The following is a 15,311-nucleotide window of genomic DNA, read 5'->3' on the forward strand; positions in this document are numbered from 1 at the left end:
TGTAAAAAAAACAAACTGTAAGAGCAAACACATTGACATACTATGTTATGTACATACATTGAATGTTTACAAACGTATTACTAACAAAATTAACTTCTGCCTCTTATCAAAACAAACATATAGACCTTATAAAAAGCTGCTGAACTAAGAGCAACACTGTCATGTTAAACCCCCAGAAAGTATGAAGGCCCATGTGTAAAATTACAGACAAAATATATAACCAAGAAATTGTAAAATAATCCCATTGTTTTAAACTCTGTACATTATGAAATGTCATTTCATTCTGCACACTCAGTCTCCAGCAGGTCATTTTAAATTTCATTTTCCACCAGAGAATTAGATAAGAGTCCAGCATCGTGTAAAGCTGATACTTTCTTCTGTTCCATTCTCAACTAAATGTGACAGATGTGACTTGAAATGTATGGGATAAAAAAGTATGCAAGTAAAAATTTAAAATACAAGTACATAAAAATAAAATAACAATTGTTAAGCAACAAATGGAAATGTAGTAGCTTCCACCCCTGCTTTTGAGTTACCATTACTATTCTTGCAAAATTCCCCATGAAGCTAAACGAATCAAATGCGACAAAAAGAACCAGAGGACAGATGGAATTGGAAAAGTTGGTAGCTTTATTGGTCATAACAGGACATGGTGAACAGTTACTCGGCATCTTGCTCCACCACAGTGGTCTTCTCGCTGACGTAGATGCCGTCCAGGAACTTCCTGATGTCCTTCTTTCTGACCGTGGTGGCCTGTTGGATCAAGGCCGCTGAAAAGAAACAGAAAAGCCTGGTGAAGGGACAGACCAGAACACATGCAACCACCGGTGAAATGTAACTAAGTACATTTACTCAAGTACAATTTTTGACTTTAGTATTTCTATATTATGCTACTTTATACCTTTACGCCACTACATTATACCAAATAATGTAATTTATTACCCCTCTAACATGAAAGGAGACATTGTAATATTAATGTGGTTTAGAAAGGACACTGGCTCCAGCCCTGTTGTCTGTCTCATCACTGATTGAGATTAGTCAGCCACCGTGTGTCGCTGCCATCTCACCCACAGTGATGAGGTCAATCTACCCTTCGACGACAACTCACCCAGCCACTGAGCAGACAAAGCAAGTGCTTTTGGAAGGGGGAAATACACTTTACACCACTATTCATTTGACATTAGAGAATTCAGATCAATGCAAAATATAAATGAATACATTATTATTTATAGGTCATACTCTACAATTACAATTATCCAAAGCAACGTTTAAGTGATGTACTCAATACATCAATAATTATAATCCAGTGTTACAATACATTACTCTGAAATGAGACATTCTGCATTGAGTACTTTTGGTACTTAAAGTATAATTTTGGTACCAATACTTCTACTTAAGCTTTTGAATGCAGGACTTTTAACAAAATTTGTACAATATTGTATTGCTACTTAAGTAAAATATTAGATTACTTCTTCCACCACTGCAGGTGGGTGGTTTAATGAAACACCTTATATTAAAACATGCTTTTTATTACTGAGGCCTGACAGCCTGCATGACATGAGCACTATTAAAGACTGCATGCTCTGGTTTGTGTTAAATCAAGACAAACTGAAGTCAAAAAACACTTAGGAAACATATGGCTGGGCAACAGTTCAACACTAATTATATTCTAGACATTCAGTGGAACAGTTTCTTGGCAATATGATCATGTATTGTTTCACAAAACTGAGGGCCAAATTAATTCTAATTATAAACAATATGGATTGGTAAATTGCATGTTAAGAGATTGATGTCTTGGTAAATTTTGACACGACTTACTTCAGTTTCTTTGAATACATCTGCCATGTTGGGATGAGTCTGTACATTACATTTATTTGAAAAAACTATAATTGCAACAAGAACGAGATGTCAAAATTTGGAAGTGCAGCCGTCCCAAAACTGCAAGTGTGTTCAGTACAACTGCTGTTTTCTTATTTTAAAAACAAGACTCAAGTCAGTATCTCAGTCAAGACGAGAATTGTATTTTTTTGGTCAGTCCAGGAAAAACGCAGGTCTTTCTATGCATTTTGAAAGCCTGCAGCAAAAAATAAGTCTGATTCAACTTTTGGAGAAAAGTAACCGAAGTCAACCTGCTGTGGACCATCACGTAACGGAGATCAGACTCGTCAGTCCATATCGAGGGGTGAATTTTGGATTGTTGGTCAGATTAAAAAGAGCAATTTACAGACGACCTCTTTGGCTGACTTATATAAAACACTACCCCTGACAATAATCAATTACTTCATTTTTTTCTTCGGTTTTATATCATTACTATTAAAAAAACATTTAACAGGAAACAGAGCAATTAAAAGAAAAAAAGACAAAACAGACGTATAAGAAAGAGATGCACCGATTTCAACTTTTAGGCCGATTCCGATTTCCAATTTTTCATTGAGTTTGAACTGCCAATACCGATTTTAGCCGATTCCGATTTCATATTTTCTAACCACTTTCCAGCACACAGAAATATTTATTTTCTTTAATAGAACATTTCTGAATAGATAATCGATCACTACAAAACAGAACTATCTATCTATCTATCTATCTATCTATCTATCTATCTATCTATCTATCTATCTATCTATCCATCTATAACTAGCAGAGGGACCGCAGCGTTCGCCAAAGTTAGCTTCTTGTCTCATCTGGGGTCTGATCAACAGTAAATTCATCAAAGTCAGGGTGCCCAAAGCTATTTTCCGATAAACTGTAGCTGTCAAATTTCACGGGACCCACGTGAGTGCAGTTTTCATGTTCCAGTTGTTCAGCCTCAGAGGGGAGAGAGAGAGCAGCTGACCGTTCACCTGAGATCAGTAGAGCAGACTACTCTGCAGAGCCGTAATTAAAACTTTGACATTTCATAAACAGCTGATTGAGCAGCGGTGCGCTCATGTTGCGCGATGTTAATCATGCGGCGCCCGAGTGCATTTGACCGGCATAAAATCGGCATCTGTCAGACTGACCGGCAGGTCGCCGGTCACGTGAAAATCGGCCAATTCCTTTCACCAACCGGTCATTCGGTGCATCTCTAGTAAGAAACATGCAAAGTAAAAGAAAACAGATAGGCCACAGGGGAGGCTTTGACGGCATTGTCTAACCTCAACGAATGCAGATGTAACTTTTACTGAGTGGGTTCTTGTACTGTTCCCTTCTCAGACACGTAAATACCATCCAAGAACTTTCTGATATCCTTATTTTTGACTGTTGTGGCCTGTTGGATCAGAGCAGCTGGAACAGAGAGAGGTTGGGATGATGAGCAACACGTCACACATGGGATTACAATAAATACAGAGGAGAGAGAGGGAGGGAGGGAGGGGTGGGGAGAGATAGACTGACAAGGGATGAGCACTGGAGTCAGTAAGTACTAAGGTCATGATAGTTGTGCTGTTTTGGCTCTATTTCACATTTGTAAGGTAATATTGACATTTCAGCTTTATTAAAATGTGTTTACATTTACATATGAAAAGTGAGATTTTTATAGTAAAACCCACACATTTTAGGGTACCAAAATGGATATGGCAATAGTATGAGTCATATTTAATATTTGCTAAGCTGTTGTGGTCAAGTCTTTCTACGGGCTACAAACCATCAGCTTACAACTCGTCTTCCCTTGTGATGCTTTACCAGGCCTGTACAACAGCCAGATTCACTTGCTGCTGGTTTTAGGGGATTTTAGTGTCATCTTCATCAAATTACATGCTCAGTTGGATATAAACCACTCAACACTATTACACTGTTGGGTTTATTGTGCTGTGGCATTCTCAACTCCTACATTGTTGACCAAAGCACATAAAGCTGAAGCTGAAGTCAAATGTGCTGTAATATAGAGCCAAAAAACAATATGCAACAGTCCTGCTTACAAACACGACTGTATACCAGTGGCCATAGGGGGAGAGGGGGATAGAGGGATGTGCTCACTTCAATCACTATGATAGTATTGTTTAATTTGTTCCAATGTAGAGAATAAAAAAAATAAAAAAAAAAAAAAAAAAAGGTACTGGACATGATATTGATGTTACAGATAACTGATGTCAGTGGTTTGCAAGGTTTATCTGAGCCATTGATATCATTTTGTTAAGCAAATTTGTTTTTGGACATTGACCTTTGTGTTTTCCTGGTAAAATAATTGTTCTTCAGAGTTCTAAAGTAATTCAAGTCACTTTTGCTTAAGTGCTCACAGCTCAGCTCATATTTAAACTTGATTTTGCTTTACTAGGAACAAGCCAAAATTGCTTGGGAACCACTGTCTTCAGTCATCTTTGCAATCAAATACCATATTTTGAAAAAAAACCAAGTGCTGCAATTAACGTAATTCTACCATATACATTTAAATCAGAATTGGCTGCAGTTTTCTACATCACAACATTTATCAATGAGAAAACTAAGTGCACCTCAAATAGTAATGAGGAAGTTCTATTTTATATGGCAGGAAAAATACTAAAAGTGTAAAAGAAATCTCATGTTGACAGTTCAGGGAACTATTCTATTAGTTCTGTAGAATGGAAGAGGGGGCTATACATAAAAGTACGATTTGACAGGATTAACTACAACACCATATGACTAATGGAAACTAGCAGCATGGTAATGTCTACAGTTTTGGGTAAGAGGTACCAGCCAGTCTGCCAATCACGTCACCAACAGATTCCCTGATCCGTTTGAAAGTATTACACCAAGCTTCAAGGTAGCTTTAATGAACTTAAGTGATTATATCACAAATTCTGCTAAGAACGTAATAAACAATCCACAAAATCTTAGTTGAGAAGTTTTAAGAAGCAGAATGTACAAGTTCAAACATGGGGAAGGTAATTAGCAGGTGTAGCGTTATGAATCATTCCGCTGTAATGTTGTGAAAAATATCTGCCATGTAGAACAGCTGTAGAGAAAAAGGCAGACAGTGTACCTGAGTTTGACACCAGCTCAATGTCGTTACCCTCCAGCACCAGCTCGTCCTTCTGGGCAGCAGAGACGGCACAATTAACACCTGGGGGAGAGAAAACATTTTAACTATTCACAATGGGATAAAATTTCTGACACACATTATCAAATACAGACAGTAGTAAAGTAGACCACTTCTACAGCGCTCTTTCAAACCTCAAGATAAAGTGCATCACTATGCTGCTAATTCACCCACACAGATGGTGGTGGAGCTTCTGTGCAGGGCGAGGACATTTAGCATTTTTTTCACAGAAAATGCATAAATTCTATCCACCCCCCAAAAAAAGCTATCTTTATGTAGCTTAAATGTACTCATCACTTATGCCACATCTTAGAAACTTGGATTTGAGAAAATTACAATATTCTTGGACCCTTTAATATTTTCATACCTTGAAGCAGACTTACCAGCCCTCATTCGGACACGGCGGATGTATTTCTCTCCCAGGAAGTTCCTGATCTCGACCAGAGTTCCAGTCTCCTGAATGACGACGTTGATGGGAAAATGGGCGTACACAGAACGCATCTTGTACCGGAAACCCTGCAGTCAGACAGAAGCGAGAGGCATTGAGCCGAAATGTAAAGGCAAACAAAATGAATGGTTCTACCAACAGTAATCCGCCATACAGAACAGAAGCCATGACTACAAAACATACTAATCCTACCATAGAGGCTGGGCACAGATGATATAGCAGTTTGCCATCGGTGGAATTAGCCTTTATCAATAACTCAAACAGCATCAGGTAAATGTAACTGTAGTCTCACCAAAGTGACTCCCTTGATCATGTTCTGGACGTGGCTGCAGATGGTGCGGACTGTGGCCAACTCCTTCCTGTTTCCCCACCATTTATCCACACGAAGCTGAGGAAGACAGTAAAAAGACTCACATCACTTTCATTGTCAGAAAACAAAAGCAATTTGAAGATATTGCTGACATCTGGGATTTTGGTACGGCCATTTTTACAAATTACTGGCAATTTTTAGATCCAATTAACTGGAGAAAAAGAAAAACGGATGTAAAAATATCCAAAATACGGTAGATGTTAGTTATCCATCACAGAGCCAATTAACTGCCCTTTTGAGTTTTTTGAGTGCATGGAGACAAGGGCTTCTTAATATTGTTATCCAACTGCCTTGTGATGTATGAGCAACACATTTTCATGCTACAAATGCCCTGTACAGATCTAATTAGGCTGTAATTGCCATCAACAAGATAATGAGTTATTGAACGTTTACAAATATGCAATAGAAGATAACCATACATGTAGAACATCGAGCCGTTTTGTGCCTCAATTTGACTCTTAGATCATTTTTTAGGAGTTATCGTGGTAATGATAAACCATAATGCCCAGCTGTATTTGAGCCTGCATAGACATTGCTGTTACAATTCAGTTTTACTTATCAGTCATATGTCCGTTAACAGGGTCAACAGTACAATGAATGTATTGGGCGGTCAGCTCAGCAATAAAAGCACTGAATTTTTCTGCATTTCGCATCATTTGAAGCAAACAAGACTTGTTCCTCCTTACCTTCTTCTGTTTCTTGCCCAGCAGACTGAGCTCGAGGTTGATGTGGTTGAACTCCCTAACGAGTTTGCCACGGGGACCCTTGACCGTCACTGTCCGCCCCTTCAACCTCACCTCGACTGCAAAAGACACGCACACAAAAGTAAGAAACTAAACTCATACACAAATTATTAAAAGTTGTTTAAATACCAGACACCTCAGGATTATCCTGATAGTGTGCAATAACCACCAGATTCTTACCATTGTCGGGGATGTCGACGGTCTGACTGCTGAGAATGGTCTTCATTCTATAAATAAAAAAGAAAAAAAAAAGACCGTTTAATGTTTAAACCCATGATCCCTTAGGACAGGGGTCTTTAACCTTTCTTCATCTAAGGGCTACTTAAAAAAAAAATCTAAAGTGGCCAAGAGCTACTTGCATCACATTGCTTACATTTGTTTACATAACACACATAAGCTGAATGAAGCTACTGTTCCTAACGTTACACGTTATGAAATTGCAATACCCAAAGCTTATGAAAAATCTTCACGTCAAAGTTCATGACTATTTTACACTTTATATGAGCCACATAGTTAGCTAGCTACATCGCTGAAAATATTCCCATCAGGGTCCAAGGAAACATTATCACTTTAAATGACTATGGCCCACAAAGTTAGCTACCTCACTTTTAATAGCGTGGTAATTGTGTGTCTCAGTTTGTCAACCTATTAGCAAGCTAGCTACTTGTTGAGACCCCTGCCTTTGGATAACGTTACGTGACAGCGGTTAACGTTACTTCTTAAATTCAGATTAAAGGGTGCAAAGTATCCAGTGCTGACCTGACATGTTGTACATCAACTAACGTTACGTGTTTAGTTTTATATTAAAATGTGGCCACTGTAAAATTCAGTGTCTGGCTGTAGCAACTCAGCACAGCCTCAGTAAGTTATCATAACTAGCATTTGCGCTAACGAAAAGCTAGTCTAAGCTGGGACACCGGTGTGAATCACGTATTATCACTGAACAGTGATAACTCTGCTACATGTAATTGGTCGCAATTAGCAGCTGATAGAACAAGAATACTAGTTTATAAAAATAATATTGTTTAACGCGATATGGCCCTGCGCATGAACAGGTCTACAACGCCAGGCCTCCGACAGACAGCGCAATCAAAAGAAAAACAACTAACATATTGCTTAACAAACCTAAAGTAAAGGCAAATACAGCTTATAATGTGTAATACAATGTTGCCCGCATCTGGTAGTACAAAATTAAGCCAAAAACATATTTAATTGACACAGATGGAGACAGATGAAACCCAAGAAAAAATCTTCTCAGCTATCCTCACCTCGCCGGTAGCAGAGGAAAGGAGGAAGGAAGGACGTCACGACGCAATTGTAGAGCACGTACGTCCTGTCATCAGGCATTATAAGACAATCGAGTAACTTCATGATTATTTTCTTAGTATATGTCTGATAAATTTATAATAGAAATGTAGAAAATAGCAAAATTGTGTTGTTTTAAAATTGGGAACAAGTACCGACCGGCACAGAAGTTGTTTTATTGTCTAACTATTAACTGTCAATTTAGCTCTATTTAGCTCTGCCGCATTCTTGTCAGTTTGTAAAGACCGCAATTACTATCAGTCGAGTAGGAAAAACCTTTCACATCAACCTAAACCTAAATGTTGGGTCTTCTTGTTTACAACCTTATTATAGCTTACCTTGTTAAATAAAGGTTGAATTTTAAAATACATCTCCAATACTTTACAAATCTACTAGTTTAGCGCATTTAACTGATGTTGGGGTTATCTATGAACGCCCCAACTTGATATATATCTATGGGCAAAGGAAGGTTTTCCTATCTTCCCATTGTGCTGTACGCAAGTGAATGCAGCACCAGACCAAAGCAGCCGCTTGTCGAAGTTTGTTGCTAATGACAGTCGCCTGCTAGCTAAAGTCATGGCGCTGCTCAAACAAAGTTGTTGTGTAGCTGGCCGTTTCTCCACAAACCATATATGGCTGAGTCCCAGATGCATCCCACATGTAAGTATTTCCACTGCTCGAATATTCTCCAACTATCAAACACTGACGGTATTGGATATCTATAACGGCTACCGTCTGGTGTAAGCCTGATCACGGGCCTTGAAGTACTTAACCTTATGTTTTGTAACACAGCTGAAGTGACAGTAATGGCTGTTTATAACGCCCCAAATAAGTGGCATGGTGCACGGACTTGTAAGCATTATGACAGTGTATGATTGTACGAAGTGGCTTGTGAATCATCGAGTCCTTGCTCTGCAGGTTTACACTAGCAGTCTGACAGCTGTGGAGAAATCCTCCTCAAACCGGGCTGACAGAAAGAAGGAGCTTCTGAGTAACGACGGGCCTGATCTACAAGACTTCATTTCAGGGGAATTATCGGAGAAAAACAAGTGGGAAGAGTACAGAGGCAACCTGAAGAGAGAGAAAGGAGAGAGGTGAGACGGCAGAGATATTGCAGCAGTGAGAAAGTATTTCAGTTTCCTATTTCATCTTTGGGTGTATCAGAAGGGTTCAAGGACCAGATCAGACCAGATCAGACCAAGCCTTATCCACCAGACTGCTGAATTGAATCCCCTGATGTCTAATAAGTGGCATAGCTGTCATACTTTTAAAGGAAATTGTTCAAGGTTGCATGCTACCCAGGGAGATCCTCATCCATCTTGTCTGACATTTGCAGTGTGAAGTAGTAATAATAGTAATGGTTTATGTTTTACTTAAAGTGTAATCGGTTTGCTCTATTTTAAGCCAGCTGGCCCACCTCTTCTGTAAAGCACTGCAGAACACCCTGCCTTTACATTTAATCTCTACTGTTGCATAAACTTAATAGATTCACTTGAATCTGTTTTATTTTACCAGGAAGTTGTTGTGTTGTCATTGGTTAGTCCACACAAACTTGTCAGCGAAAGAGACAAGTATAAAAGAGACAAGTAACAGTAAACAAACAGAATACAAAACTGTAACGGAACGAGCAAACAGTAAGAATACATGTAAATACTACATAATGATATATGCTTGTATGTACATTATGTGTGCCTCTGTACACTAGGTATTGTTTGTATTGCATTAGAGACCCAAATCAACTTTATTGGCAAAGTATGTGTACAAATGCAAAGAATTTGACTCTGGTTGTAACTTGTAAGTTGCTCTCGATTTACAGGAAGATAGTAATAGCTACACACAAGGACAACAAGCTGAACAAAGATAGGTAATACAAAATAAACGGAACTATTATGTACATACAAGTAGGAGAAAAAAAGATGTGTGTATGTTACCGATGACAAAATGTATTCATTGATTCATCATGGAAGACCAAATGTAGTAAACCTCACAGGCCAGCCAGTTCCTGCTTATCAGGCAAATTTTAATACAGAAAAAAACCTCAACACCCCCAATCTTCGCCCTTTGGAGTGAACCTGGATTTCGTGCTGACTTAGTGTCACACTTGGATAATCGTAATCGAATCGTGAGACCAGTAAAGATTCACACCCCTAATATATACAAACACACACATAATACATACAATGCAACAAGTCAAGTTTTCTGTAGTGGATGTGGGGTGTATCAGGGTGATGCAATCTTGTGTAAGTAATGTATTTGGTCTACACTACACTTTACAGATGATCTGATATAGTGGTGTGTAGTTTTAGTTCTAAGAGATTGTAATTGTTTTCATATGATAGTTAGTGGGCTGACTGAGCAGCAATTTCTTTCCTTACCTTGAAGTTTTACTGTTGTATTAAACAGGGCAAAGCAAATCACAGTATGATAAGAACTCGCTAAGGCAGCTATCACTTTTTAATATTTCATTTTGGGCAATGTTGTATTTTGTTCAGTAGGACATCTTTATGGTTTTATATGTACAATATTTCTGAATCCTTTATCTATAAAATATTTTTTGTCGAATTTTCACAAAAGCTATAGTGCATACATACAGTGATAAAAGATTGTATCCACATCTTCTACACCTACAGTGGTGAATGACTGCTTCTGTTTTTGTGAAAGGCTGCGCCTTCCCCCATGGCTCAAGACGGAGATCCCCATTGGAAAAAACTACAACAGGCTGAAGAACACTCTGAGAGACCTGAACCTGCATACAGTGAGTTATATAGACTGGTAACAAGTTAAAGGAATAGTCTGCGTAAGTTAGTGGAGAAATGCAGATGCTTAAAAAATGATGGGGGGCATTGACATTAAAAATGTTTAGTTCCACCTGTGTCCTTTGATGTAAGGATCACAACAAATCCATTCAATTTTATTTTATTTGTTATATTTAACTAACTAGGATTTATTTTCTATTTTTAAATTTTTTTTTTTTTTTTTTACATTGTTCATGAAAACAGAATAGTTGTTCGCTTGTATTGAATTTTGACTTATGGCATTTTGAAACCCATATGCAAAAAAAAATACTTGCTTCAACCATATCCTTCAAATACATGGGCTTAAGTGATATAGTGAGTTTTACCTTGAAACTACTTGTTTATCAGACTAATATGTCTGATAAATATGTCTGACACTGAAGACAAGTCAAATAAACATGTCAGTCAGTTCTTGTGCAGTTTTAAGACTCTGTGTCTGTTTTTTCTCAGGTGTGTGAGGAGGCCAGGTGTCCTAACATTGGGGAATGCTGGGGAGGAGGAGAGTACGCCACAGCCACAGCCACCATCATGGTAATCCTCCTGGCACACTGTGACTGAATTTTACTGACCGTTATAGAAAAGCACACTTTTTTTGGGAGACAAAAAAGGCACTTTGATATTATCTCTGTGTCTAGGAAATATGTACGTTTTGTACAGTTTCACATCATTTTATAAATATATGTAAAATCCATAACTCACACGTTTAATAAAACTATACCTGTTGCTTGTGTATTAGTAACATATCACAAGAGGTACATATCTGTACAGATGATTTGCTCCAGTCCTATGACATACATATAACTAAGTTGTTTTTCCCCCTGCTCTCTTTATATGTAGCTGATGGGGGACACATGTACCCGTGGGTGCAGGTTCTGCTCCATAAAGACCGCCCGTCGACCTCCACCTCTGGACCCAGACGAGCCCTACAATACAGCCAAGGCCATCGCTGCCTGGGGACTGGACTATGTTGTTCTCACCTCAGTCGACAGAGATGGTAATGTCTCCCTAACTCTACCTAATTATTCCCAGGTGTGACTTTACACCATTTAAAAGGTTTACAAAAAAATTAAAATATACACAAATTTTAAATAACCAACCAAGAGTTTTGTCAGCAGTGATAGCATGTAAAGCCACATTTTCCTTCCCCCTCCCCCACAGATATTGCTGATGGAGGGGCAGAGCACTTTGCTAAAACTGTCTCCAACCTAAAAGAAAGGTACAGTATAATCTCCTATTGCTTTTGGATTCATTGGGTGTTTGTATCTTAATATCTATGCAAAATAACAAACCAGCACTTTTGTCATCCTCATTTTAGGGACTCTCAGATCCTGGTTGAATGTCTGACCCCTGATTTTCGTGGTGACCTGGCAGCAGTAGAGAAGATCGCCCTGTCAGGGTTGGATGTGTATGCCCACAATGTGGAGACAGTGCGAGAGCTGCAAAGGTACTGACTGAGCCTAAACACATTGCATCTGTATTTTACCAGCTGTTACTATATTGGCTGTAATTCTTTTATAAGATGATGATTGCTCAAGGCTAGAAGCTGAGCATCTAATCTATGTTTCAACATTAGGAAAAGCCTGAAGGCTTCAGTCTCATTTTAGTGGCTTCTGATCAGCCACCAAACCAAAGAATATCAGGGTTTTTGAATAATGAGAACATCTCTTGTAAAGGCATCATTAGAAAATGGCAGACAACAAACCATTAATCCTTTGCACAAAAGTAAAATACGTTTGCAGTGATATGCAAGAGCACTGTAAAAGGTGTCATGTTAAGCTTCTGTATAGCAAAATTTAAAAGTCACCAATCACATGTTCTAATGTAAATACAAACTACAGTTTGTGTCATCACATGCATAAGCTGACTGGTATAAAATCCGATTTATATTTTTTTAAATACTGTATGTAGTGAGTGTAGTTGTTTTACTCTACTTGGTTACAACTCCGCCACAAGAGGAAAGCCAGTCATAGGCAGGAGGACAGTAAACACTCACACTGACCAGCACATCACAGGCAGAATTGTACATTTATATAATACTTAATTCAGTAAATTGTACACATTTCCTCCAGGGCAGCATTTCAGGCTCACAAATGGGTTCTTGCTTTAACCCCTGCATATCAGAGCCATTTCTGTTAGTATTTAGGGAAGACACAATGTAGAAGCATTTGATTGTTAATTGTTTATGGTAATCTGGGTATACATTTTAAGTATAGGGGTATATATTTACCTTTTTGATTATTTCAACCAGGGTGTCTATCTGTCCCATCTGTTTGCAGGTTCGTGCGTGACCCCAGAGCGAACTTTGACCAGTCTCTGAGTGTCCTGAAGCACGCTAAAAAGGTCAAACCAACTGTGCTCACCAAGACTTCCATCATGCTGGGACTGGGCGAGACTGACCAACAGATACTCAACACATTGACTGGTGTGTACACATAGGCATACTTCCAGAAATTTTGACAGAAAGTACAACTATTTCCTGACCACACTGTTCTGGTGATGTTGCAGAGTTGCGAGAGGCAGGAGTGGACTGTCTAACACTGGGCCAGTACATGCAACCCACTAAACGCCACCTAAAGGTAACCTATTACACTTTATGCAGTATTTCCACATTTACTAAGAAAAATGCACATTGGTAAATTATTGCACACTGCGACAATGTGTTTTTGGGTCTAGGTGGAGGAATATGTCACTCCAGAGAGGTTTGCCCACTGGGAGAAAGTTGGGAATGATATGGGATTCATGTACACAGCCAGTGGGCCACTGGTGCGATCCTCCTACAAAGCAGGTGAGAAACACACCCTGCACAGTTTTAACACGCACACAAAGTTATGGATGGCCCAATTTATCCCAGTGACATACAGGACGACTTTATTTTATTCTACAATTACAGAATATTCAGATTCAGCTGAAACTCCTTAAAAGTGAATCAGCGCATAAAGAGTGCAACAGCAGCATTAAGGGTCAGTTCACCCAAATTGGAACAAAATATATTTTCTCACTTACCCCCAATGGTATGTAGACATGCATATGCGTTTGGGTTGAGATATCTGCCTCTGAGACATAATACAATGTAGATGAAAACAAGTTTGTTTTGTTTGTTTCAAATTTACATTTGAAAATTCAGCAGCAGTAACATCTTTTGAAAATAATGATCAAGTAGTTCCAATGAAAACTGTTCAGTGAGGGCTGTGGTCTATCCAGAGTAACTGGGACATTTTTTCTACTTGGAACTTTGAGATCTCAAAACATCAACAGTTAAAATGCAAATTATTTGTGTGGCTATGAAGTAAGTGTGAGGATTTGCATTTTTGTAAATTGGGTGAACTGACCCTTTTTAAATTTGAATGCAGTGATCAAGACTTTGGTTTTCTCACAAAGCTCTTTTAAGCACATCACGATAATTTGAAACCAAAATAGGTCATACGTCGGGTTTTGGTCACTGCTTACGTCTAGCCAATGCTATATTGTAGTAGCGTACATTAATATATATCATACAACTTAATAGAAAACATAATGGACAGCAAGGTAAATGCATTTGTTCATTTAGTTCATATGAGTCAGACACAACATATATTTTTCGTAATCTGTCTTTTCTCTTTACAGGCGAGTTCTTCCTGAAGAATCTACTTAAGAAGAGAAAAGCAGAAGTCACTATAGCAGAATGAAAAGCACCAAACCAGCAGCTTCTAAGGTCTTCCTCCCTTTAGTCTCATCCCTACTGTACCTATAACTAGTCTTGTCCCTACTGTACCTATAACTATACACATTAACGGTGACAAAATCAGCGTTTACTCCTGCCGTACCATAATGCATCATTGTAAGCTGTAGCGCAGGAAACACTTTTACCAAAGTTAATATGTAACAAATTAACAAGAGGGCAGGTAGCAGTGAGAGTACAGAAGTGACATTAGCAAGACTTCATGTAAGTACAGGGACCATTCTGTTCCTTTTCATGCACGTTCTCCACCTTTCACCTGCACAACCCAAAGGTCTAACGTTTTAGTGAGAGGACATCAAAGAGAACAAGCAGCAGTTGGAGGCCTGCAGATATGTAGATAAACTAGACTCTGTCCATGTACCCCTGCCAGGAGAAAATACAGCCTAGTGATAGCAGTAGCTGTAATTTGCTGTCTCTGCGCCTCAGGGGCCCCTAAATCAAATCCACCGTGAACTCCCTCCCCTCAGGGGCCCTGGACTTCAGGTAGAGAGCGACTGATCTTTAACCACGAGCTCTTTGATGTCTGCTGCTTCAGGACTGATTTAATGAAGCGTTTAAGAGAGGGATTTTTTTTTGGTGTATGGGTTCTTGCAGTGGCTTAAATTTCAAACAAATCTATGGTTGCTGAAGACTTGTAACACAGTTTTAAATTTCTACTACATTAGAAAAAATACAATTTAAGCCCAAATTGGCCTTTTGGTAAGTACAGAAGTATAAAAAGAGGTACTTTTGATCTGTATAGGTTAAAAAGCCAATTTAGGCTCAAACTCCTTTTCTAATGTAAAATAATTTAAACTTTACACTTGTACAAGAAAGATGTGCATTTATTTTGCACACTAATTGTTTAGACGAAACAAATCTTTAAAATGTACATTTATATTTAAAGAATTAAAACTCATCAGCCGACATTTGCTGGTTGTAATCTGTTTTTCTTTCTAT

General features: G+C 38.6%; 2 protein-coding genes across 3 annotated transcripts; one reads left to right on the forward strand and one right to left on the reverse strand.

The window, feature by feature from the left end:
- Positions 1 to 607: 607 nt before the first annotated feature.
- On the reverse strand, positions 608 to 7,860 carry rpl9 (ribosomal protein L9). 2 transcript variants are annotated; one of them, XM_039794500.1, is made up of 8 exons: positions 7,823 to 7,847; positions 6,735 to 6,781; positions 6,498 to 6,613; positions 5,734 to 5,829; positions 5,377 to 5,509; positions 4,937 to 5,017; positions 3,135 to 3,264; positions 641 to 770 (listed from the first exon to the last, which is right to left on the reverse strand). In XM_039794500.1, exons 2-7 carry the CDS (start codon positions 6,778 to 6,780, stop codon positions 3,158 to 3,160), a joined length of 579 nt encoding a protein of 192 aa, XP_039650434.1. In that variant the 5' UTR covers position 6,781; positions 7,823 to 7,847; the 3' UTR covers positions 641 to 770; positions 3,135 to 3,157. The 2 variants fall into 2 exon arrangements, with proteins under 2 accessions (XP_039650425.1, XP_039650434.1); XM_039794491.1 differs by lacking the exon at positions 3,135 to 3,264 and having other exon boundaries at positions 608 to 770; positions 7,823 to 7,860.
- Positions 7,861 to 8,351: 491 nt separating this feature from the next.
- On the forward strand, positions 8,352 to 15,280 carry lias (lipoic acid synthetase). Its single transcript, XM_039794479.1, has 11 exons — positions 8,352 to 8,519; positions 8,778 to 8,953; positions 10,521 to 10,614; positions 11,105 to 11,185; positions 11,492 to 11,648; positions 11,813 to 11,870; positions 11,970 to 12,098; positions 12,931 to 13,076; positions 13,160 to 13,230; positions 13,328 to 13,439; positions 14,258 to 15,280. Exons 1-11 carry the CDS (start codon positions 8,436 to 8,438, stop codon positions 14,317 to 14,319), a joined length of 1,170 nt encoding a protein of 389 aa, XP_039650413.1. The 5' UTR covers positions 8,352 to 8,435; the 3' UTR covers positions 14,320 to 15,280.
- The last annotated feature ends 31 nt before the right edge of the window (positions 15,281 to 15,311 follow it).

The sequence above is a fragment of the Perca fluviatilis genome, chromosome 1 (genome assembly GCF_010015445.1).
Source record: "Perca fluviatilis chromosome 1, GENO_Pfluv_1.0, whole genome shotgun sequence".
Taxonomy (NCBI): domain Eukaryota; kingdom Metazoa; phylum Chordata; class Actinopteri; order Perciformes; family Percidae; genus Perca; species Perca fluviatilis.